Raw genomic sequence first — 25,244 nt, forward strand, 5'->3', positions numbered from 1 at the left:
CTGTAAAACAGGATTTTTCTGCGGCAACTTAATTTCGTTAATGGCCTTCAAGGACCATTTTTGCTGCAAAAAATGTTTGTGCTTCTTTTTCTTTTAATGTACGGGACATGTATGAATAATATATTTCACGGCACATTAATTTTGCGGATTTTTAATGAACGCGGAATTAGCAAACATTTCTTGCTCACAAAGTGTTCTTGTTTTACAGTATTTTAATTATGGAAACTGTTTTTTTATATATATTTTAGTTTTGCTAAATTGCATTGCCTTTTACATTTTCTGTGCATGGATAATATTTAGATTTAATTTTGCTATTAGGTTGTTAATGGGGAATTTTACATACTGCTACAATACATACCGGATTTAAAAGTGTGTACTGTATTGCAGTTAACGTGTCGTCTCTTTAGTTTTGGCAAGGGATATTTTCAGAATCATATCGTTCTGAATTAAAATACTACTTCTGTTAAAAATATAGTACTGTACCAACAAAACCAATACAGTACATCTAAATGGAAGCCTACTTATTTTAAAACACAGTCCTTTCAGCTATGTATTTTTGATATTGTATATATTTTTTTTGTGTTCCCTGAAAAACAGACAAGGGTTGGAATGAGCCAAAATGAAATAATCAGATATGCACTTTTAACCGTCACTGAAGTCAAAATTTTATAGGAAGGGATATGTGAGTGCTGACTGTAACAAGACAGGGAGACTATCTCATTATACAAATATAAGTTAAGTTTTACCTCAGATAATACAGTGTTGTGGTGACATTGTATACTGTAGTTTTCGATATTATACAATATTCTTTCTCAAGACAATATTTTAGGACGCACATTACATAAATAAATACCAATGGGTTTTTGTATACTTAAGATATATGCACCTTATTTCAGATTTTACATATAATCCACGTTTCTCAGACTTGTTTACTGTTGACAAGGCCAGTTTATAGGCCATTATAGTTTCCATACTACACTATACGGAGAGAGAGAGAGAGAGAGAGAGAGAGAGAGAGAGAGAGAGAGAGAGAGAGAGAGAGAGAGAGAGAGAGAGAGAGAGAGAGAGAGAGAGAGAGAGAGAGAGAGAGAGAGAGAGAGAGAGAGAGAGAGAGAGAGAGAGAGAGAGAGAGAGAGAGAGAGAGAGAGAGAGAAGTCAAATTCCTGCTCTATGCAGATGATCTGGTCCTGCTGTCGCCCACAGAGCAGAGGCTGCAGCAGAGCCTGGCACTGCTGGAGCAGTACTGTCAGTCCTGGGCCTTGGCAGTAAACCTTAAAAAAACCAATATAATGATTTTTCAAATAAAGGCTAGATCTCAGAGAAACAGATTCCACTTCACCCTATGCAACACCGCCCTAGAACACACCACAAACTACACTGACCTGGGCCTGACTATCAGCGCGTCAGGGAGCTTTAACCTGGCAGTAAATGCACTAAAGGAAAAAGCCATCAAAAGAAGATTATATAAAATTAATATACCTGTCAAAATATGGCTAAAATTAATTGACAGCATCATCCAGCCCATTGCGCTGTATGGTAGTGAGGTATGGGGTCCACTCAGTCAACAGGATTACACTAAATGGGACAAACACCCAATCGAAACCCTGCATGCTGAACTCATGCAGGGCAGAATTAGGCCGCTACCCGACACTTAGACATATCAAGAAAAGAGCACGCAAATTTTGGATGCATCTAAAGGAAAGACTCACTCCAATGTAATATTAGAGCGGCCATTTTGAAAAGAGCTTTGAAACAGACTTCAAAGTTGTAAGTGTAAAAAGTTGTCAAGATGTTAACAATGAAAAGAAAAACTGTGTTTTGGTGACCACAGTTGACTACAGCTATGCTTTCCTCTCCCCGGCAGGCTTGCTGCGCGACAAACTCGGCACCTACAAGGAGGCTTTCTACCTGGCAGGGATCCCTCCCATCATAGGTGGGCTTGTGCTGTGCTTCATCCCGTATGTGGAGCGCAGGAAGCAGCAGCAGCAGCAGCAGCAGCAGGACAAAATGCTGGATGGTAAAGCCAACAGTGTCCTTCAGCCCTTCAATGCCCATGAAGACAAGAAGGAACTGGAGTGTTCAATATGAATAAATCAAATAAAGACTTAAGGTTTAATATCTCACAAGCTGATACACACACACACACACACACACACACACACACACACACACACACATATATATATATATACAGACGTGCTCAAATTTGTTGGTACCCCTCCACAAAAAACGAAGAATGCACAATTTTCTCTGAAATAACTTGAAACTGACAAAAGTAATTGGCATCCACCATTGTTTATTCCATATTTAATAGAAATCAGACTTTGCTTTTGATTTTTTATTCAACATAATATTGTAAATAATAAAACAAATGAAAATGGCATGGACAAAAATGATGGGACCGCTAACCTAATATTTTGTTGCACAACCTTTAGAGGCGATCACTGCAATCAAACGTTTTCTGTAGCTCTCAATGAGACTTCTGCACCTGTTAACAGGTAGTTTGGCCCACTCTTCCTGAGCAAACTGCTCCAGCTGTCTCAGGTTTGATGGGTGCCTTCTCCAGACGGCAAGTTTCAGCTCTTTCCATAGATGTTCGATAGGATTCAGATCAGGACTCATAGAAGGCCACTTCAGAATAGTCCAATGTTTTGTTCTTATCCATTCTTGGGTGCTTTTAGCTGTGTGTTTTGGGTCATTATCCTGTTGGAGGACCCATGACCTGCGACTGAGACAGAGCTTTCTGACACTGGGCAGTACGTTTCGCTCCAGAATGCCTTGATAGTCTTGAGATTTCATTGTGCCCTGCACAGATTCTAGGCACCCTGTGCCAGGCGCAGCAAAGCAGCCCCAAAACATAACCGAGCCTCCTCCATGTTTCACTGTAGGTATGGTGTTCTTTTCTTTGAAAGCTTCATTTTTTCGTCTGTGAACATAGAGCTGATGTGACTTGCCAAAAAGCTCCAGTTTTGACTCATCTGTCCAAAGGACATTCTCCCAGAAGGATTGTGGCTTGTCAATATGCATTTTAGCAAATTCCAGTCTGGCTTTTTTATGTTTTTCTTTCAAAAGTGGAGTCCTCCTGGGTCTTCTTCCATGGAGCCCACTTTCGCTCAAAAAGCGACGGATGGTGCGATCAGAAACTGACGTACCTTCACCTTGGAGTTCAGCTTGTATCTCTTTGGCAGTTATCCTTGGTTCTTTTTCTACCATTCGCACTATCCTTCTGTTCAATCTGGGGTCGATTTTCCTCTTGCGGCCGCGCCCAGGGAGGTTGGCTACAGTTCCATGGACCTTAAACTTCTTAATAATATTTGCAACTGTTGTCACAGGAACATCAAGCTGCTTGGAGATGGTCTTGTAGCCTTTACCTTTACCATGCTTGTCTATTATTTTCTTTCTGATCTCCTCAGACAACTCTCTCCTTTGTTTTCTCTGGTCCATGTTCAGTGTGGTGCACACAATGATACCAAACAGCACAGTGACTACTTTTCTCCATTTAAATAGGCTGAATGACTGATTACAAGATTGGAGACATGTGTGATACTAATTAAAGAAACTAATTAGTTTGAAATATCACTATAATCCAATTATTTATTATCTTTTCTAAGGGGTACCAACAAATGTGTCCAGGCCATTTTAGAATATCTTTGTAGAATAAGCAATAATTCATCTCTTTTCACAGCTTCTTTGCTTTATTCTATGACATACCAAAGGCATGCAAGTATACATGATAAAATGGCTTTTAATTTCATCACTTTTCAGGAGGAATGAAGCATTATTTCAATGAGCTGTAAGGGTACCAACAAATTTGAGCATGTCTGTATATACAGGTATATATATATATATATATATATATATATATATATATATATATATATATATATATATATACACACACACAGTATAATTAGGGCTTCTGATTTTCGGTTTTAACCAATAAAAACCAATACAAAAAAAAAAAATGAAATCTGTATATCCAACACTGGAAAAACACTGGAAATGGTTACTCAATTCATGTTGGCTTGATGCCTTTCCCTGTGAGAAAAAAAAATACCTAAATTACCAATACATAAAAAAAACTTTGACCAGTGCAGTTGGGCAATGTCCCACCTTCCTGACTTCTGAATACTTTAAACCCACCCCAACTACTGAGTGGCAGAAAATTCCTACATTTCTATTTCTATTGTGGAAGCTATAAAAAAAGGCCAACAAGATGCTCGGATATATTGTGAAAAGTGTTGAATTTAAATCAAGGGAAGTAATGTTAAAACTTTACAATGCATTAGTGAGACTGCATAGAATATTGTGTTCAATTCTGGTCACCTTGCTACAAAAAGGACATTGCTGCTCTGGAAAGAGTGCAAAGAAGAGCGACCAGAATTATTCTGGATTTAAAAGACATGTGATCTGCAGACATGCTAAAAAAATTGAATCTATTCAGTCTTGAACGAAGAAGATTATGCAGCATTTTGATTAAAGCTTTCAAAAGTCTAAAAGGTATTGACAGTGTCGACCCAAGGGACTTTTTTGACCTGAAAAAAGAAACAAGGACCAGGGGTCACAAATGGAGATTAGATAAAGAGGCATTCAGAACAGAAAATAGGAGGCACTTCTTTACATAGTGAATTGTCTGGAACCAACTCCCCAGTAATGTTGTTGAAGCTGACACCCTGGGATCCTTCAAGAAGCTGCTTGATGAGATTCTGGGATCAATAAGCTACTAACAACCAAATGAGCAAGATGGGCTGAATGGCCTCCTCTCGTTTGTAAACTTTCTTATGTTCTTATGTTCTTATGTACACGTTCGTGGAATTTAAAACAGAATTGCAAATTGCGGCGAAATGTAAAAAAATGCATAAACACACAAAAAACCCAGAAGAATATGCCTGTGACCATAAGATTTCATTGTGGAAGATAGCAACAAGGTACAATTTAAGTGTGCAAGTACTGTCGAGTTACTGTACATAGTGTGACAGAAAAAAACGAAACTAACCGAAAACAATAATTTCATAGAGTATATAAAAAGCAAAAGCCCTGAAAAAAAACATTTACATAAAACTCAAAAAAAGCTAAAAATAAGCACTGAGAAACAGAAGCCCTAAGTATAGTGTGCAACAATCATCCTAATGCTGCTTTGCAGGGAAACCTGGTGAAAAACATGAAGCGATGCTGAAACTAGGAAACAAAACAAGACAAATTTTGCAATCTCTTGCTAAAGCATTTTCTTTTTATAATAATAATATTTTCATAATATATGCAAGTATTAATGAATTGAAGCTTTCAGATGAGGAAACATATATGTGCACTCCAAGCAGTTTTTAAAACACTAAGAGGTAGCTGTACTAAGATGGGCCAGTCACAGCACAAACATACCGCAATTTGCATTTTCGTTGCGACAGTTTGCAAAGTAAACATTATGTCATGTGTACTATGAGAAAATATGTTAATGAAGAGAGCCGCAATATACCAAGTTAAATATTTGTTGCGAGATCTCTAGCTTTGCGACATCTTTTTGAATAAATAATGAAAGGCAGTTTAATCCCAGCAGATTCTATAGTGGGGAACCACCTTCACCCACAAATAAAAAAGGTGTTTATATCAAAATGCTTTTCATAATCACATAGTAGCGCCTTGCTAAACCGGATATGTTTGTCTGACATAACAAGTGCTCAATGTATTTTAAATCTACAAATCATTGCAATGAAATAACACAAATGTGTTTTGGGTAGGCTGCACATTACATTATTAACAAAAATATAAATCTGTACAGTACAGTATACAGTACAGTAGTAAAATCAAATAAATATGCAAAATAAATCATGCTGCTTCATTGTGCACATTGGTGTACAGTGCGAATAAAATATTATTTAAAATTGTTGCAAATTTTGCCGGCAGCTTTAGTACATCTCATTATAATATTTGATAACCCTTTTTTTGCATTATCTCCACCCCTTTTTGTGAATTTATGCAGGAATGTCCATAATTACATATTCATCTAAGGCTGAACCACACTGAAAAACTGCTGCCGCAAAGCATTCCCTAAAAAGTCGCTAGCAGCATTGCTCTTGTTTAGTACATTTCACCCTAGACTTCCGACTCGTTTGCAGCTGGTTTGCAACTATTGCGACAGCCGCAACACTTTAGTACATCTACCCCTAAATTCTTAAAACAATGTAATTGGTTTAATTAAATTAATCATGTATACACCTGTGTAGGTGCTGAAGCAGCAGACCCAATCGGCAAATAAAGAACTCTCAGCAACCCACATTCAAGGCTTTATCCAATAAAAATCTAGTAAAATTGCACATACATGTTTTTTCATCTTTGCAGTTCAATTGGTCACATTTCTTTAGGTCAGTGTTAGGCCTCGTATTTTTTGATAAGCACTCACACCTGAAGAAATCCATAATCACTGCTGAACATCAGAGCATCAGACAAATGGTGTGTATAAGGTTATTGGGGTCAAATTTAGTGATGTCAGCATTGGCCGATAACCCTGTAATTTGCCTTGAGGTAACTTAACCTCCCTAAGAGCTTTCAACCAAAGAGTCTTAATGCAACCAATACTTTTCATATCAAGGTATAGGTATACAGTCAGTTTGAAATATCATAGTTATCTTAACTGATGCATCAGAAATACATTAGTAAGAAATATCTCACAGGTGTTGTAGGGGGACAGGTTAATGGCAGCACTCTGGTATGTCAGTTTATGGTAGTTTTGAAGCCACAGGAATGGTACACAAAGTTAATCTAACCAAGAATACATTAGTTCAGATAACTGTGATATTTAAATTATAGCTAACAAAACAGTTCCTTAAATCTTATCCATTTCATTAGCTACGTATGTCTCAGATGTGCAGTTTTAAAAGAGGCACATGTTATAGCTCACATGTTTTCAGTTTCTATGCCTTTTTCTTGGGCTATCTGTTTGCTTGTACTCCCTGGGTAATTTCACCCCAGCAGTGTCTGGTGGGTCAAAGTATGTTACTGGCTGAAAGCATGTCAGTAAATAGGGGGAGCAGCTGATTGGTTATTGACAGTAAAGAGGTGGGGACAATTTCAATCTCCAGTTAAAATGACATAATCAAAAAGCATGTCTCCCAGTTTTGTTTAACCTAGTGTAGTAGCAGATGTCATTTAAAAAGAAAATACATGTTTGTTATAACATGTGTTTCTTTCAAAACTGCACATTTGAGACCTATATAATGAATGGCAGAAACATTGTGCATGGCAGAGACATTGTATGGAACTATTTTGTTAGCTACAATGACTTTAATACATCTACTGAGTTGTTCTTTAATTGCATAGTTTTTGTTTGTTTTTTTGTGGGCTTAATTAGATACAGTACACCTGAGCTTAGTTAAGGTAACTCAAGGCAAACCTGGACTGACTCAAACTGCTATGCAGTTGTCTTAAATTATTCCCCGTAAATGGAATGATAAAATAATCCTGTAACAAAAACCCTGCTGGATTGCTGGTGGACTTCAGATTAACAGGAACTAGAGTCATTTAGCAGATAATTCCACAGCAATCATATGTTGAGACAAGTAATATTCTGTTGTAGAATTTCTAAACAAATGGACCAGTTTTACCCAAACAGTCACTTCAGATCAGCATAAAACAAGAGACTATGACAGCAGCAGTGGGCCTTCAAACAAGTTTTGGGAAAGGGATTAAACTAATCAAAAAGGTGACATAGAAAGTGACATAGAGACATTCCAATGAAAAACAAAAAGAACATACAGTAGCACAATAAAATTAACTTGGACTCACACATAGTTATTTAGTGACAATTATTGTACAGTGTAGAACTAAAGATTATGAAATATCTTGAATGTATTCCTGTTGTTTGAGCTGTGCAAGTATGGGGAGAGGGGCAGTTTAATGGATTTGAAAGAACCGTAAACTTTGTGAATATACAGTAATGTATAAAAAATGTGTTTTACCAAACGCCTGCTCCAATGAGTGCTGGTATTAATATGACAATGGAATGTGTTAGTGTGGGTGACAGGCCTTGCTTTCTATTATGGAACTTGTGAATAAATTGCTGCCCTTGTGCTTTATACCAGGGCTTACATTTAATAGAAGAAAATACTTTTTCTTAATGCTTGGGTGTGTATGTTATTATGTGTGTGTGGGGTCTTTTTTTTTTTTAGGACATGTATAAATCAAGGATTTCTTACCTAGCTCTCTCTTAATGGACATCCTCTGTAAGCCCCACCAGTTCTGCTTCTGTTTACTGATTATGCATGGTGATGTTTCCTTTGTTCACCCTAAACCTTCACTGTGTGACTTTATATTATCATTTTAATAATTAGTTCAAGATGTCACAAAGGGAAAACTTTTGCAAGAAGCCTAACGCATGTTAGGTAATTTTTAGGTTATTTTTACAATATTTATTTAAAACTTTATTCCTGAAATCATTCAGAAGACCAGATAAAATACTATAAATAATTATAGTACAGTATTCTATGAGTTTAAAGAGCTACCTGTAATTTGTCAAGTACTGCATGACTAAAATATACTGAAAAATATAGCTAGGGTGTTAAAGGAGCTCCACAAAGTGAGTTTTCTTTTCTGTGCCTGTTGGGATGAACCAAAAGGGAATGGGCTTATTTTGGAGGTGTATCCTTCCACATCCACGAAGGTGTTGTTAGTCAAGGGCTCTTTTGCAGCTGAATTATTTAAAAGTTAAAACCAACTTTATCATTATATTGCTGGAATAACAAGGCCAGCGTATTTACGACTCTGTAATGTAACTAGAAGGTCGCATTTATGCAAATAATAGCTAGTGAGAGAAGCCGGCTACTCAGAAAAGTGTTCTGCGCTGTTTGTAAAAAACTAAAGAGCATTAAAGCTGTGTGGGCTCTGTCCTTTCTGTCACCTTTGTATTTATAGCTTCATGCAGTAGAATATTCAACAAGCTGAATCTGTGGCTACAAGTCTGAACTATAATATTCTAGGACTTTGTAAAGCATGCAAGCAATACTACCGTTGCTTTCTTTCTGCAGATTTGCTTTATGCTTTTTTTTTTTGTCATAAACCATCGTGTTTTTTGAATATTTAATACACATATATTGTATTTTATTACACACAAGTTTTTAATTAATTTACTGCAATCTATTTTGTGTATTGTTTCCCTCATTGTTATTATTGGCATGATTTTATTGATTCTGATTTTATGATATGCAATCTACCATTCGGACTGAAAGATTTTCAACAAAGTAAAGATTTCTTTAACTTTTTTGAATGCTAGTGTCTTTCTTGTGTTGGATTTTTCAAATGATTCTGGTTTATAGATATATAATGACGGTTTGAAATATGGCCACTGGGAATACAGTTGCAGATGCATTACTCAATATTTGCATTACTCAGTGTTGTGTCTCTGTGCTGTGAATAGCTCTAAGCTTTTGCCAACAAGACCAAACTCACATGTGGCACACATTACATCTGAGAATTATATGAGTCTATGCCAGCTATAAATGTGAGGTATTAACAGACTGTGAATCTTTTGCAGGATTAATCCAGTACAGGTTTTTGATTTAGCCAGGACCTAATTATTAATTTACACGCTACTAAAAAAGTTGTCTGATCATCAAACACCTGAATTGGGAAATTTTACATCAAAGTTTAAAAAGTAACATTGGGGTAACTTTTATACCACTGCTAGCAGAGTCATGTATAGTACCACTATGAAATCCTAGCCTTAGGGTATTACAACTAAAAAAAACAATAGCCTACTTTGACAGCTGTTTCTATGATTTATCAATACATTATTTCTCAAATAAATGCTATGCATGTTCACTTTCCTTCTTGTTTGTTTAGCAAAACACACATTTATTTAGTTTTGAAGGGATATAAACAATATTTGTGCAATACGATTTATCACTCACATAACAACATTATTCTTCTTCTTCTTCTTCTTCTTCTTCTTCTTATTATTATTATTATTATTATTATTATTATTATTATTATTATGATTATTTGTATACATTTCGCCACAAAAAGGCTTGTTTTGCTGCATTTGTAGATGATTCTGTATTACAAAATGCATCAAGTACCCTATTTGAATTTGTGTTGTGTTGCTTCCTGAGTTTGAAGGAAAAAAACACAAAAAACAAAGAAAAAGTTATATTTTTAATTTGAATGTATTAAAATAAGGGGGACAATTTTTCATAGGACAGTCTATGAAAATTAGTCCGAGGGGACTATAATAAGCGAAATTGGACCTGAATTTTTGAATCCTCCTATCCCCACCAGTTCAACTAAAAAAAAAACTAGAACTACTAAAAAAAAATATGGAATTTGTATAAACACCCCCTCCCCTCTCTGAAATGAATTGGGCTTGTTTTGAACGGCAGTGTCGCTTTTCTTTTCTCACGAGACTTGGCAACACTGGCCGCTTACCCTTATGATGCAGACACTGTTCATATAGTACTGGACTACTGATGCAACCTTGCACCTGCGCTGACCCCCACAGCGTGGGAAAAGGCTCTCGAGGATCATTCTGTGCACCTGGCAGGAGACAGAGAGTGGGGCTGATAGCTGCCACGGATTGGTTGGGGTTAACCTACATAAGGTTTGGGGGATTTAAAAGAGGTAGCTTGCGTGCTATCGAGTTGAAGAAGTAACCTGTATAACGTTAGGTTACCTACCGTAACCGTGGTTCCCTGAAAGAGAAGACGACCACCAACATTAAGTATGGGATATTCCTTGCCCTTGAGGTAGGTAATACTGAGCTCTCTATATCAGAGCTGCCGAAGGCCCCTTCCTGTGATGAAATTTAGTTTCTCATCCTCCTGTGAAGTAAACGGAGGCGGGTGAAAAGACTCCAGTTCCACAGATCGGTTACCATGAAAAGCTGTAATCACCTTGGGGAGGAAAGCGGGGTTGGTGCACAGCGAAACACAGACAGCACCTGCAGCTCACTGATCCGCTTAGCAGAGGTGATAGCCAAAAGGAAGGCTGTCTTCATAGACAGGTACTTCAGCTCTATGGAGTCTAAAGGCTCAAACGGGGCCTTTGTAAGAGCCTGCAGTACAATGTTAAGGCTCCAATCCGGGTGCCAAAGGGAGCCCTGTGCCTGAGTGAGGAGATCCAGGCGAAGCGGGATCTCCCAAGGCTGGCTGTCCAGCAGCTGGCACATGGTCGCAAACCATATCCTCCTGGGCCACCTGGGGGCCACTAGAAGAACTGACGCTTTCTCCGACCGGACTTTCTCCAGGAAAGCCGGGAGCAACGGTATAGGAGGAAAAGCGTACAAAAACGCTTTGGGCCAAACGTGCGCTAGGGTGTCTACGCCTAGTGGACCGTCTGAGCGACGGAGGGAGTACCATAGGGGGCAATGTGTCATCTCCGCAGAAGCGAACAGATCGACCTGTGCCTTCCCGAACCGTTCCCAAATGCGCTCCACCGTCTGGGGGTGGAGACGCCACTCTGACGGATGCGGACCTCGCCAGGAGAGGAGATCTGCTGCCAAGTTCACCACTCCCGGAATTTGCGTTGCCCGCAGGGACAGCAGGTTGGCTTGAGCCCATACTAATAGCATGAAGGCTATGCAATGTAACCCTGGAGATAGAAGGCCTCCCTGGTGGTTGATATACGCCACTACTGTTGTGCTGTCCATTCGGATCAGCACATGTGCACCGCTCAGCACTGGAAAGAAGTGCTGGAGAGCCAGGAATGCCGCCCGCAACTCCAGCATGTTCACGTGCAGGGGTGCCCAGCGGTCCAGCCAAGATCCGCTAACTCCCCTGCCCTGCCAGACTGCTCCCCAGCCCTGGCTGGAGGCATCTGTTGTCACCACTTGGCGATTCAATATTACTCCCATTTGCACCCCTTTGCGCAGGTGAGAGGGAACCCTCCACCAGCTTAGGGCCGCTGAGCATGTGCGAGACACAGTCAACCTGCGGTGTTTGTCGAGTTTGACATTGAGGTGAAACGCATTGAGCCACGCTTGCAGCGGGCGCATGCGAAACAGACCCAGCTGGATCGCTACTGTGGCTGCGGCGTTCAGACCCAGTAGTTTCTGGCACAACCTGAGGGTTACCTTCGATCCCTGTCGAAACAGGGAGAGGCAATCTTGAATAGCTGCTATCCTGTCGTCCGACAGGTATACGCACATTGCATTGGAGTCCAGCCGGAGCCCCAAATACATGGTGCATTGCACCGGTGCAAGCCGACTCTTTGCATCGTTCAAGGCTAAGCCCGGTCTGACCAGATACTCCGTCACAATTGCCGTGTGGGCTAGAGCTCTCTCTTGAGACTGGGAACAAATCAAACAGTCATCGAGATAGTTTAAAACCCTGATCCCTTGCAGCCACAGGGGAGCCAGTACAACGTCTACGCACTTTGAAAACGTACGCGGAGCTAGGGAGAGCCCGAATGGCAGCGCAGCAAACTTGTACACGCTTCCTTGAAAGGAAAACCGCAGGTATCTCCTGTGCTCTGGACGAATGGGGATATGAAAGTATGCGTCCCGCAAGTCCACAGTTGTGAACCAGTCACCCGGCCGGACTGACTGGAGGATGTGACGGTGTGTCAGCATTCGAGGGCTCTTCCTATCAACACGCTCAGTGTTACCATCTTGAGAAGGAAAAAGAGGGAGATCTTCCGGTGAGTGACGGTTTTATACCCTCGGTAGGCGGGACCGAGTGCGTCATCACAGGAAGGGGCCTTCGGCAGCTCTGATATAGAGAGCTCAGTATTACCTACCTCAAGGGCAAGGAATATCCCATACTTAATGTTGGTGGTCATCTTCGACTTGAAAGGGAACCTGTCTTGCTGACCTGCGTATATCTTGTTCTTAAAAGTGGTTCCTCTGAAAACGGGTACCCGGCTTCTGGTTTGGAACAGACCAGCAACCCTGGTCCTGGGGGGCCGCTGTCCCTCTTGGTTTTTGTTCCAACTGTACCCTAAATTACTTAATTGGACCAATTAAGCTTCTAATAAGTACTTAATTGGCCAATTAAGTAATTTAGGGTAGTTGGAACAAATACCAGGAGGAACATCGGCGCTCCAGGACCAGGATTGGAGATCCCTAGTACCGGATACACATATCAGGGATCTGGTTCCACGGAGTACTGTTATGTTTTAAAATGACTGAAATGTATTTATTACAGCATTAGCACGGTTTTTTTTGGTGAATTTTCTGCACGTCGATGGGGTCATTCCTAAGACAACCCCAAGCAGAACACGACAAGATTTCGGCTTGGGATCCTAACATACACTGACTTGTTTGCACATACCCATGTACTTAAAGATTTGTTAAATTATAAGCATTGTGAAATGTGAAATTAGCAACGTTCATAGAAAAGAACACAATGGCTTTCACTGCTGTAATAAAACTGTTATTGTGCAAATTGATGATTATTGGTTATTTTGTTTAAGTAATTATACAGGGCGATTTCATAGATTGCACAATATTGTCGAAGCATCACAAAAGCTGCATCGTTTAGTATCATATCTTACATGTACAGTCTCTGTAAATACAATAGCTGTGGAATCGGAATACCCGGTTCCAATGACAGATACCCGGTTCGGAACCGATTCCAAAAACCACTAGTTTAAAGTATTAGGATTACTGTACTTTAAACGTACCTTTCATAATAAATTAACATTAATAGACTTATATTCTTACTGCAAATATTTTATTACTAATTACATTGACTTAAGTTAATTTATGATTTTTCTTGCTTGTCTTACTGGTGTGGGTCAAATTGGATCTGACATGATGTTCAAAAAGACCAAAAAACAGCGAATTAATATCGCCGAGACAAACTTATGAAATCACAAACTTATGAAATCATAAGGTAGCAACGCTATACTCGGTAAAGTTCCTTCAGCTCGACAAAAATAATTCAGGACTGAAAGGGTTAATAAGAAACTATCCGATATTTTTGTCTTGCATAATGGTGTTTAGTATCAAGTGGGGAATTGTGAGACTGTCGTGAAACTACTAGTTAGGTAGTAGTAACTGCAGTAGTAAGTAACGTCTATTATAAATGGTAATGTGACTTCTGGATGACGGTAGAGTTCACAGGAATGTAAACATGAAAGCGCAGTTGAGTACATCATGGAATCGATACGCTGGTATAAACGGAACATGACTGTGAAGTAGTGCAAACAAAAAAACGAAATACCATTAGCAGTACTTTTCAGAAGCCATCTCTAGGCGCTGGGCCCGTTGACAGGTAATACTGGGTGCGTTCACTGAGATCATTCTGCGCAGATTCTGTGCAGAATCTGACCAGTTTAGCCAATGGGTTCGTTCACGGAGATCACTCTTAGAAGATCATTGGCTAAACTGGTCAGATTCTGCACAGAATCTGCGCTGAATGATCTCCGTGAACTCACCCTGTGTCTCGTGATGTGGCAAGAGCTCCTCAAATCAGATCAAGAGAACTCAACGCTTTCTACTTCCTGTATCTACTTTCATTGCCACCTGATCCCAAGGATAGCGGCAGCAGCCTGTCCTGCTAGTGTTGTTTGAACACCAAGCTGCACTTGTTAAGAATTTAAACAACCCTACGCGTGCTTCCACATGTTGGGCGAATAGATTCCCCACTCAGGTCCAATCTTACGCGCTTACAGATTTGTATATTCATAATACAGTAGGATATTTTTTTCAGGTGGACTGTTCCAGTCGGTGACGCTTCTCCCTTTGCGACGAAATGTCCATTTCAGCCGCTGGTGCTGCTGCCGCCGTACTGAAAAAGAAACAAGTTCGCTTTGCTGCGACCGAAGAGGTCGATGAAGACGAGGAACATGAAGAAGACACGCTGTTTGATATGAGGAAAGAAAACAAGAGGAGCCTGAAGGGATTACTCAAAGGAGGCAAAAGGCCCGTCCACCCCGACTCTGACCAAGTGGCAATCATCCGAAGAAATAGATCGAGTCGTGCTGCTGCCGGGGCAAGTCGATGGCCGACATCACTCACTTTGTGTGCTTCGTTTCTGGGGCTGGTAGGGAAAATACTGAATATTATTATTATCATCATTGTGGTATTACACAAACACACTGCCCCTCACACACACACACATCTACACATATTAAAATACTTGCATAATAAATATATTGTACACAAATAAAACACACACACACATCTATTGTAAAATATTTGCAATGAATCGAGTTAAAATGGCCATTCGTTTGTTGCAACGTCACATGTAGGACTTGCATTGTTTGGAATTTGATATCCAAAAAGACGGGTTGAAAGTCTTGTCAAGCTAACGAATGCAGTGTTATCGGAAATGTGGACGTGTGAGTGAGTGTCTGGTTTAGTTTTTGTGAGGCTACACTACTCTACTACAAATTAAATGTATTGGGGCGTTGCTTACGAGGCTGAAGTTGGCTTCTTATTCGCCTGTTTCTTATTCGCACTTTGATCTGCTCCAAACTGAATGATTGGCTTTTTATTTCAGGGTCAAAGCAGCTGACAGACATGGCACAGATAGTGAGTTGGCATGATTTTAGCCCCTTAAATACACTGTTACTTATTCAGTTATAATACATAAATTGGCATGTGTGGCAGCTGCTTTGACCCTGAAATCAGTGTTGGGCTGAGCACAAAATAAATGAACATTGTTTAGGAGCTGCCCTTCTACAAATATACACAGAGAAATTTTCAGCCCAACGTGATTTTAACCCCTTAAATACAAAGCCAATCATTCAGTTTGGAGCAGGTCAAAGTCTGAATAAGAAACGGGCGAATAAGAAGCCAACTTTTGTTCAGCCTCGTTCATTGCTTGGTAATTGCTCACTTCCGGAAGTGAGCACCTGTCAAAGCCTGGGAATGGATAGGACAATTACACTGCAAGCCTGTTGTTGTTGATAGTAGTCGTAGTGTATGTAGAGTAGAAAGCTCCACTCAGATGCAATATCTCGTTTACTGGAGAGAAGCCCCCATGACAATTTGTTTATATTAATTTGCACAAAGTAAATACTGTACTGTCCGGTACCGCAGCCCTTCCCACAAATGCTTTATATATGATTATTGTTATTATTTCCGTTATGGAATTAGCTTTTCATTTGTTAATGTATTTGTTTTTCTTCTATTGCTGTCTCTTATCTGACACATGGATAAGCCATCTTGTTTGGCCATTGTATTTTCATTCAAGAAAAAACAAAAAACCTGCTCTATGGTAGAAATTACATATATAGTAGATATACAACGACTCCATTAATAAATATAATGGGGGCTTAGTGGTCCAGTGGTTGAAGAAAGGGGCTTGTTACCGGAGGTTCCAGGTTCAATCCCAACTCAGCCACCGAGTCACTGTGACCCTGAGCAAGTCACTTAACCTCATTGTGCTCCATCCTTCAGGTGAGACATAAAACAAACCAGGTCCTATTGGAAGTGACCAGTTCACCCCCAAGTCGCTGTAAGTCGATTTGGATAAAAGGATCTGCTAAATGACTTAAATAATAATAATGCTTTTGAATGAAGAATTCTAGTTAGCTGGAAAATATTTCATTACAAAACACAAGTACAACCAACCTCCTAATAAGAATGTGTTATTTGCGACACTGACAAAATATTATACATCGCCTCTTAATGTTAAATTGTACATTTTATTTTGTAGCTTGAACTGGATCCTTTAGCAGTACCTGCTGAGTATGCAAAACACCCTTAGAACTGAAAACGACATGTAAATGACATATTTGAATGTGCAGAGTCCTTGTTTATCAGTAACTGCAAAGGCCTTAAGGCAAACCAGCATTAGCGTTAGAGTCGGGCTTCACTGTAAAAGTAACTGGTAGAGGTCTGTCAGTGCTGGCTACAGTAACGTAATGTGGCAGCTCCAAGTTAAGAGACAACAGAATTTCATGGGCAAGGCACACAGACTCAAAACAAATCTGCTGTTTATATTCCCAGCTGTTTGTGTCTGAGAGGCTCTGAACTAGAGAAAACCTGACACATTGTAGGGGCGCGTACAATTACTACAACAGGCCAGTTTAGAAAGATTATTCATAAAACAAAGCGCCCTAGTGATCAAGTCTGCAATACTAATGTCTTCAGGTATTTAAGAACTACAGTATCATGTCTTGTTCACAGTACGGTCTGTCTTAGTTCTTCATGTATGTAATCAGGGCTGGTATTTAAAATACTGGAAGCAATAGGATGAGATAGGAATCTACATTTTTAATCATAGCAGAAAAATAAATTGTGATGCTGCACCATTGTCTATTATGATCCCTTTTTTATGTAAACTTGCCTCGCTGACACTGCAACATGTGTGTCCGATTTTGTAATCATACATTTAAAGCTGTTTGTTATGCATTGGTTATTACATCAAACTTTACAGTGTGGGTGTAACATTATCAGCTGCATGCAGGACAGGGAGGCTTGTGCTGTGTTGTTTCTATGAATTACAATAGGAGGGCACAGCATATTATGACATTTGCTTTGGTAAGAAAAAACAAATAAATAAAAAAAAAAAACTACTGGGTTTGTGTTTACATTCTGCTTCCAGTGTTAAGAAGTTCTTCAAAGTAATGCAGCCCCAATTACAGGACAGGTCAGTGCTCAGGACCAGAGGTTTTCAACTTTTTCATCTACCAGTACCAGTACCAGGGACCACCAGGTGTAACGGTAACTGTGCAATCTTAAATGGCTGTTGTAAAACAGTGACCTACCCCATTACAACTGGTTTTCTCACTGAAAATGTGACGGCATCATCTAATTATTTGACAAGAGTTCACCACAATCAACAACACAGAGTGGGTGCTTTGTTGTTCACAACAAATACCTCTGTCATGTTCATACCTTCTGTAGATACTGTTTCCGTCAGCACAGCGATTTCCCAAACGTTCGCAAAGTACCACAGCTAACTTGGGAAAATGTGGCTTCGACTTGCACAGATTCTGCTTCATCATACATCCCAGGGACATTAAACTTAATCAGAAACCAGAACTGCTACGCATCATATTCCACATGTAAAGTATGTATACTAAGATTTTTCCCAATGTTTCAATTAAAAACTATTTTTTACCGATTTTCTCCCTATTTTAATATATATAAAAAAATGTTAAAGATAAAAACCGAAAACGCGGAACACTATGTATATCACATGTTTTTATTGTTATGTTTGCTTGTAGGGGATGAGCATTGCTGTGCTGGGCCCCACATTTGAAGACCTGGCGGTCAATGTCAAGCAGAACATCAGCAACATTTCCTACATCTTTGTGGGCCGATCCATGGGGTACATCGGGGGCTCTGTGGTGGGAGGGATTGTCTTTGACTGCATGAACCAACATCTCCTGCTGGGTATGGAACTAGAGTTCTCACTGGATTAGTACAGGAGATTATTGCTGACCCTCTATTCCAAGCCTGGGAAATCCAGTATGAGAAGACACTTTTTAACAGGCCATATAAAAAAGCAGTTTGGCAAGTGTTTCATAGTTTGACAAACAGCATAGGCAACAATGTCAACATTGTCAATATAGCCTCATATTTCTTCAGACATTTCAATGGTTGGTAAAGTGTTACTAAGAGGTCTTTTAGGAAGTACAGTAGTCTCCGTGTCTAGAGAACACTTCGCCTAAGGGAACACCCTTGTGGTGAAACAGATTTCTCCCTTTGTAAATGCTCCGACCTAAAGGAACAGGAACTTTATTTAAAAGAACACCTTCATGGCACCGATAGCGATCCTTTTACAACATATACAGTACTGTTTTGCCTCTGCCACTGTGATAGCCCACAACATACATGTTAGCTCATTTCATTTAAGCTTTTTGACCGTGTTGTTTTGCTTAGTTTTATTGACGTTAGTTTGTCTGTTACTTTATTATTATTGTTATTATTATTATAGTTTATTAACATACAGGTGCCTATTGTTTTGCTTTTACTTGTTCAGTTCATTTCATATGTTGATGCACGTGCATCATGACAAGTAATACATATGTATGTATTTATGTATTGCTTCATATTGTGTCTGGTGGCTAACTCTGTCTTAGAGAACACTTTGGCTGTAAGAACACTGCTTGCTTCCCGAGGGGTGTTCTCTTAACCGGAGACGACTGGACAGTGTAATTGCAGTTTTCAAGCCCTGGTTTTCTCCTCTGTACTCTGACACGTGCTTTACTTTTGCTTTCAGGATTCTTATTGCTGATCACAGCCTTAGGATTGTTTGCCATTCCCTTTTGCAAAACAGCCCTGCTGCTGACTGGCATCATGTCTCTCATCGGGGTGTCAATGGGGTTTCTAGATACAGGTAAGTACACTATCAAGGAGGATTAAACTTGGTTGCCCTAGTAATAAAAAAGTCATTTTGAAATTTCCCAAGTTGTTCCCATGGATGTATGCATTTACATGGTTTACAGTGATTAGGGCTGTATTTTTGTCACAGTAGAAATTGCTTATTTCACGACATTTCATAGTAAGAATTATTATTATTATTATTATTATTATTTATTTCTTAGCAGACGCCCTTATCCAGGGCGACTTACAATTTTACGTATTTCATAGATATACTTACGTATTTCAAGATATTTTCTTAAAACAGAAAAAAATTGCATTGTTACATTCAAAATCGATCATTTTCTCTAGAGTTATTATACAACAAAGGTTCCAAAGTATTTAAATGCTTACCTGAAAAAACAGTAAATGCTAAATTGTGGAACATTTATTTTCTATTTCGACCATTTATAGACATTCTATTTTCACCATCAGTGAATTAGTGAAAATAAAAACACAACAAATGTCTGTTTGTACTAGACAGAGCAGTCTTTAGCAGAAATATTTCCGATCTTTGATGCAGCTGGTGTTGTTTTCTTTGAAGACATTTTAAAGAAATCATGCAGCTCTATGCAGTGTGTTCATTTACTAGAAGCAAACTAAACCGGCTGCCAGGTTCCTGCAGTATAACGGGTAGTGTGTCAGTAAGGCAAACGTTTGCTGTATTCATTTCAGTGATCAAAAATATATATTATACTATTCTTTCAGAAATCAAATTTTCACGGGAACTATGTATTACATTGCAAACGGTAAATTTAACGGAAATCGTGAAATCCGTGATAAGCATAAAATGAATGATCTGCCATTCTTACCTGTGCTACAGCATTCATTCACTGTGCTTTACATGGCTGTATGGCTCAACCGTTATATACAGATGAAAAAGAAAGACTATGCTAAATGGAAGTGACTGGTGTTGGATATTAGGGGGCTGAAAATAACTCCTTTTTCTTCTGACTTCATTGATACCAGGAGGTATGCAGAGTACATTTGGAGACTTTGTTTATCAATGTGCCCCCTGATATTCGTCTGAGTTTTTACTTCCAGCCTTTCAATCCATGATGGAATAGATTGAAGCTGCATTAATCCGTTACATCTAATCACTGTTTTACACTACAGTACTTGGATCTTATTTTCATCACCAGTGGTACCATTATACCTGGGAAACTGCTTATCCAATTCTGATGAAACCTGATAATAAAATTATTTTGCATACGCTATTTGAGAGCATTATGTTGTGGAGATAGAGTCTATCCATACATATCTCCATGTGAATTATTATTTAGCATATTGTTTTAGGAGTATCAGATTGTAGGCATTTCAGGAGGTACCCTTCCATCCGTCTGTGTATCACCCTTACATGTATACAGGTATCTTGCCAAAACATTTATTTTACTGTTGTGTAACTTTGCTGTAGTACTGCAAAAGACCATTTTAAACAAATGCAGTACTACTGTCATAAAATGTACTATGTCCAAAACGGCATTATGTTGGCTACATTGTCCAGTATGTTTTTGTAGGGTTGTGTTTTGTGTACAAAATTTTAATTTTACTTAAGGCCATTATTATTTTTTATTATTCTTTTTTTCTTAGCATACAGGTAATGCCAGTGCAAATGGGGTTTATTAAAATGTATGCAGTATGTAAAACCAGTATTTACATGAAACAAATACACTTAAGAAACAAAAATTTTCCAAAATTGAAATGGTAAATCATCACCAATTTTACTTCAAAGGGTTTTACAAGCATGCAATATCAAATTATTAATATAATCTAAGAAAAAAGAAGTAATATCTGGTCGTTTTCACTGTGTCTTAATTCTGATTGCTTAACAAATGAATACATTTTATTTGTAATGTGAGTTTCATACCTTTTTAAGGGTCACTTACTGTTTGCGTGTTTAATTAAGAAAATAATCCTCAGATGAGGCATTTCAGTCGCCCAGTGCAATTGTATTTTAAACCCCACTTCATTCAAGCTTGTTTAGACTTTCCCATGAGATCGGGACCCCATGTGGCCAGATAGAGGCAGTGCATTTTTAAAGAGGCTTCAATTAATGTTGCACACTGTTACCTTTATGTTAAACAATTTATTTATGACAAGACATCTCGTCATGGGCACTGAAAAGGTTACATACTGTTCGGCCTCTTTAAAACTCACTGCCTACTTCCATTCTCAACATAAAACTGATTCTCTTGCAGGTGGCAACGTCCTCACTCTAAACACATGGGGCGACAAGGCAGGACCGCACATGCAGGCCTTACACTTCAGCTTTGCAGTGGGTGCCTTTGTGTCACCAGTCATCGCCAAGCTCATACCTGGGAAATTTCCCTTCCCCAGTGCCCACTTTGCATCAGGCAAAAATGTCAGCATAGAAGCCAGGGGCGTATCGAACACAGATATGTACACCAACGTGAGCAGCCAATTCTCTCAAGCCCTGAACATTACCCATGAAAAGAGCACCTCCATGTGGTCCTACATTGTGATCGGCTCCTTCCTGCTGCTGACCTCGCTCATTTTCTTCATCCTCTACGCCCGGAGCAGTCCCTCCCGCGCAAGAGCCAAGGCTGAGGAAACACAGCTGGTGGCTAGGCATCATAACGTCCTCATCCTGCTGCTCTTCTGCTTCTTCTTCTTCTACGTGGGAGCTGAGGTAGCTTACGGCTCTTTCATCTTTACCTACGCCAAGGACTTTGTGGGGATGGATGAGAACCAGGCTGCTGGCCTCAACACCCTGTTCTGGGGCAGCTTTGCAGCTGTCCGTGGCCTGGCTATCATTTTTGCGAATTGCCTTAAGCCTGGCACCATGATCCTGCTAGACCTGGTGGGTTGCACGGTCTCCTCTCTTTTCCTCACCCTCTACTACCAAAACAGTATTTCCCTGTGGGCTGGTACGGCAGTCTATGGGGCTTCCATGGCTACCACCTTCCCCAGCGGGATCTCCTGGCTGGAGCAGTACACTAAGATAACTGGATGTTCAGCAGCAGTCTTTGTGGTGGGTGCAGCCCTAGGAGAGATGGTGATCCCGTCCGTTGTTGGTTTCCTGCTGGGGAAGACGCAGGACAACCCGGTGCTGATGTACACTGCACTGGGGACCTCCACCATATCCGCCATCCTCTTCCCAGTTATGTACAAGTTGGCATCCAGCCATAGCTCAGATGGCAGAAAGCTGAGTGAAAGAAGCTGCTCTGGAGAGGACAGTGAGGACCGCAAGGCCTTGTTGTCGTCCGATTCCTGCCTCAACGGAGAAGAGGAAGAGGAAGATGAGGCTGAGCAGTGGAACGACGCCGATTTTGAAGTGATCGAGATGAATGACAGCTGTCTTATGAACTCTCCAAATGAGACTTGTCCCCCTCCCCTTGACACTGCAGTCAATGCCACAACCATCGTTGCCACTGTCGTCACAGAATCCTCCACAAAAGTCACAGAGAACAGCACCCCCTCTCGCTCCCCAGTCTTTCTCGAGGGCTCGCCTAGAAAAAAGCTGCTGCTTAGCCTAGAGAGAGAGAAGAATGACTGAGCGGCTGTAGTTTGATCTACGAACACAAGCCTCTTTTACTGAGCCAGGTGGGGGAAAACAAGTGTTTGTGTGCTGTTGAGAAACACTTCTACCTTACTGAACAGCAGGCTATGCTGAGCTGTGTAGGACTCTCATCCTTCTCCTTTTGCATGCGCTGCACATTAAGAAAGCCTACGTAATGTGCGGTGGAAAAATAAATCCTTTTTCATGTGTTTTTGCCACTCAAAGTCCTGCGGATTAAAAAAAAGGTTATAGCCAAACAGAAGAACAATTAAATAAAAAATATTAATGATCATTAATATGTAACAACATGATTGTGGGTAGATCAGCTGGTATACAAGGATGTATTTTGTCTTTTTGTTTGCCTAAACAGCCCTGGGATGAAGTGTGGCTACATTTAATGTTGCACAAAAACAAATTGATCAGAAGTGAAATAATGTTGATCACGTTTTATTTTAAATCAGATGAAATATGTATAAAAAAAAGTAGATTAAATATGAAAGATAATATATGATAATATAAATATGTTGAATCAAACACTGTTTTTTTTGTGTGTGTGCTGTAAATGGATTTTACAAGGTTGAGGTGCTTGCTTTGCTGTGTGATTGTGCCACAATTTAGTGTATAGAATGTCTTAATTCCAATCACGCTTAAACATGAAATCTACAAGAGTGAACATGAAGTCCTGCTACATGAAACACTGTCATTAAGTGGAGCAACACTACCAGTAACACAGCAGCCTTTTTACCTGTACAGTAATCTATGTTAACTGTGAAGTCCTAGGGTCTGTACCTCTGTATTGCCGACATGGTGTTGTAAGGTTCTAAAATCATGACATTCCCAGCAGTCCAGTGAGAGACCTTTCATACTCATAGGCTATAGTGGTACAGACTATACGTGGTTTAGTGTTACCATTCCACCCAGAGTCTAGAAACTCACAATTAGTTCCAATGGTGTAGGTTTTGTTAGTCTCAGAAGTTGGACGAGTCCCTGCCCTGTTTCAGGACTACCCTTGTTGGAAATGTTATTTAATCCTGTAATCCTGGGGTGTGACAAGTGCAGTGTTCCTTTCACCGTTACAACAAAATAAAAAGTCAAGTGCTATGCCTAGTGATTGAAATAACTAGCCTGTATTCACACTGCTGTACTCCATATTGGATCAAGTAACGGTGTAGGCTGTTGTCTTCTTTATTCTGTTGTTTTGAGAGGGAGGTAAGGTCAGAATAGTAAATAACCTGCCCCAACAGCGAGTTGTGCAGTTATGCATTTAAAAAAGAAATAGCCATTGCTTGGTTACAACAAATTAAAGAAATCAGTAAAATATGCTATACATGTACTAAAAAATACAAGAATGTCCAAACCTATGTCCATACCTTATTTACTTGTATAAAGTTTATACATTTATTATAGTCTGCCCCAATCCAGTTCTATTATTATTATTATTATTATTATTATTTATTTCTTAGCAGACGCCCTTATCCAGGGCGACTTACAATTGTTACAAGATATCACATTATACAGATATCACATTATTTTACATACAATTACCCATTTATACAGTTGGGTTTTTACTGGAGCAATCTAGGTAAAGTACCTTGCTCAAGGGTACAACAGCAGTGTCCCCCATTGGGGATTGAACCCACAACCTTCTGGTCAAGAGTCCAGAGCCCTAACCACTACTCCACACTGCTGCTGTGTGCAGTTCTAACACACAAACTAAAAACACAAGACAACTGAAAAAATAATACTTCCATACATTGTTTTATTCAAATCAATGAAAATGATTTAAAACTTCCAGCCACAGTAAAATCAATTTTAGAAAACAAGCCAGTCAGTCACAGTTCCTTCATTATTATTTTTTTTTTTTTACAGTTATACAAATACACTATGTGTACAGTTGTTTGGCAAATTATTTGCCAAACAACTGTACACATAGGCAGGGGACATTTACTTTTGAGCATATAGATAGCACTAAAAATGTGTGTTCAAAACACATTTGCACAAAAGAAATAATACATACTCTCACCATAAATGATCAAAATACACTATTGCAACAGTCCCAAAATTTTTTGAAATTCAACTTATTACACTGATTTCCTTTTCTTCACTCTTTTTCCCCACAGTGCTACAATAGTAGCCAGGAACAAAATAATAAATTCATCCTTTTGAGGCAAAACAATAAAATAAAATACAATAAAATAAATGAAGACACATACACACTGCACCTTGAAACATAACAAAGCAAACAGCAGTAGTCAGTAGCTAGGATACTCTTTATTTAAGTCCGGTGCACATGAAAACTTGACCAGCCACTTTACAAGGAAATACTCATATTTACAAGGCTTTCTGTATCACATTTATAGAAAAGACTATTTTAAAACAGTGGTTAATTAGTCACCTGTCTTCTGCCTTGGGTTAGAAGGGACTCACAAGTCTGCTCACTTAGCAGACTTAAGTCTTGCACTTACAAATTGATACAGCGCATTT

At 39.4% G+C, this 25,244-nt stretch overlaps 2 protein-coding genes across 3 annotated transcripts in view; both read left to right on the forward strand.

Moving 5' to 3' along the window:
- The window catches only part of LOC117410905 (monocarboxylate transporter 10-like), a 65,085-nt gene extending 61,233 nt beyond the window's left edge, over positions 1–3,852 (forward strand). For both annotated transcript variants that reach the window (XM_034017845.3, XM_059025829.1), the window contains exon 6: positions 1,865–3,852. In XM_034017845.3, coding sequence (XP_033873736.3) covers positions 1,865–2,088 — 224 coding nt within the window. In that variant the 3' untranslated portion in view covers positions 2,089–3,852. The remainder of the gene's footprint in view (positions 1–1,864) is intronic.
- Positions 3,853–14,402: 10,550 nt separating this feature from the next.
- On the forward strand, positions 14,403–25,131 carry LOC117410544 (sodium-dependent glucose transporter 1-like). The gene is made up of 4 exons (XM_034017166.3): positions 14,403–14,966; positions 18,103–18,271; positions 19,101–19,217; positions 21,439–25,131. The coding sequence occupies exons 1-4, from the start codon at positions 14,676–14,678 to the stop codon at positions 22,755–22,757; spliced, it is 1,896 nt and encodes a 631-aa protein (XP_033873057.2). The 5' UTR covers positions 14,403–14,675; the 3' UTR covers positions 22,758–25,131.
- Positions 25,132–25,244: the final 113 nt, after the last annotated feature.

Source organism: Acipenser ruthenus, chromosome 6 (assembly GCF_902713425.1).
Source record: "Acipenser ruthenus chromosome 6, fAciRut3.2 maternal haplotype, whole genome shotgun sequence".
Classification (NCBI taxonomy): domain Eukaryota; kingdom Metazoa; phylum Chordata; class Actinopteri; order Acipenseriformes; family Acipenseridae; genus Acipenser; species Acipenser ruthenus.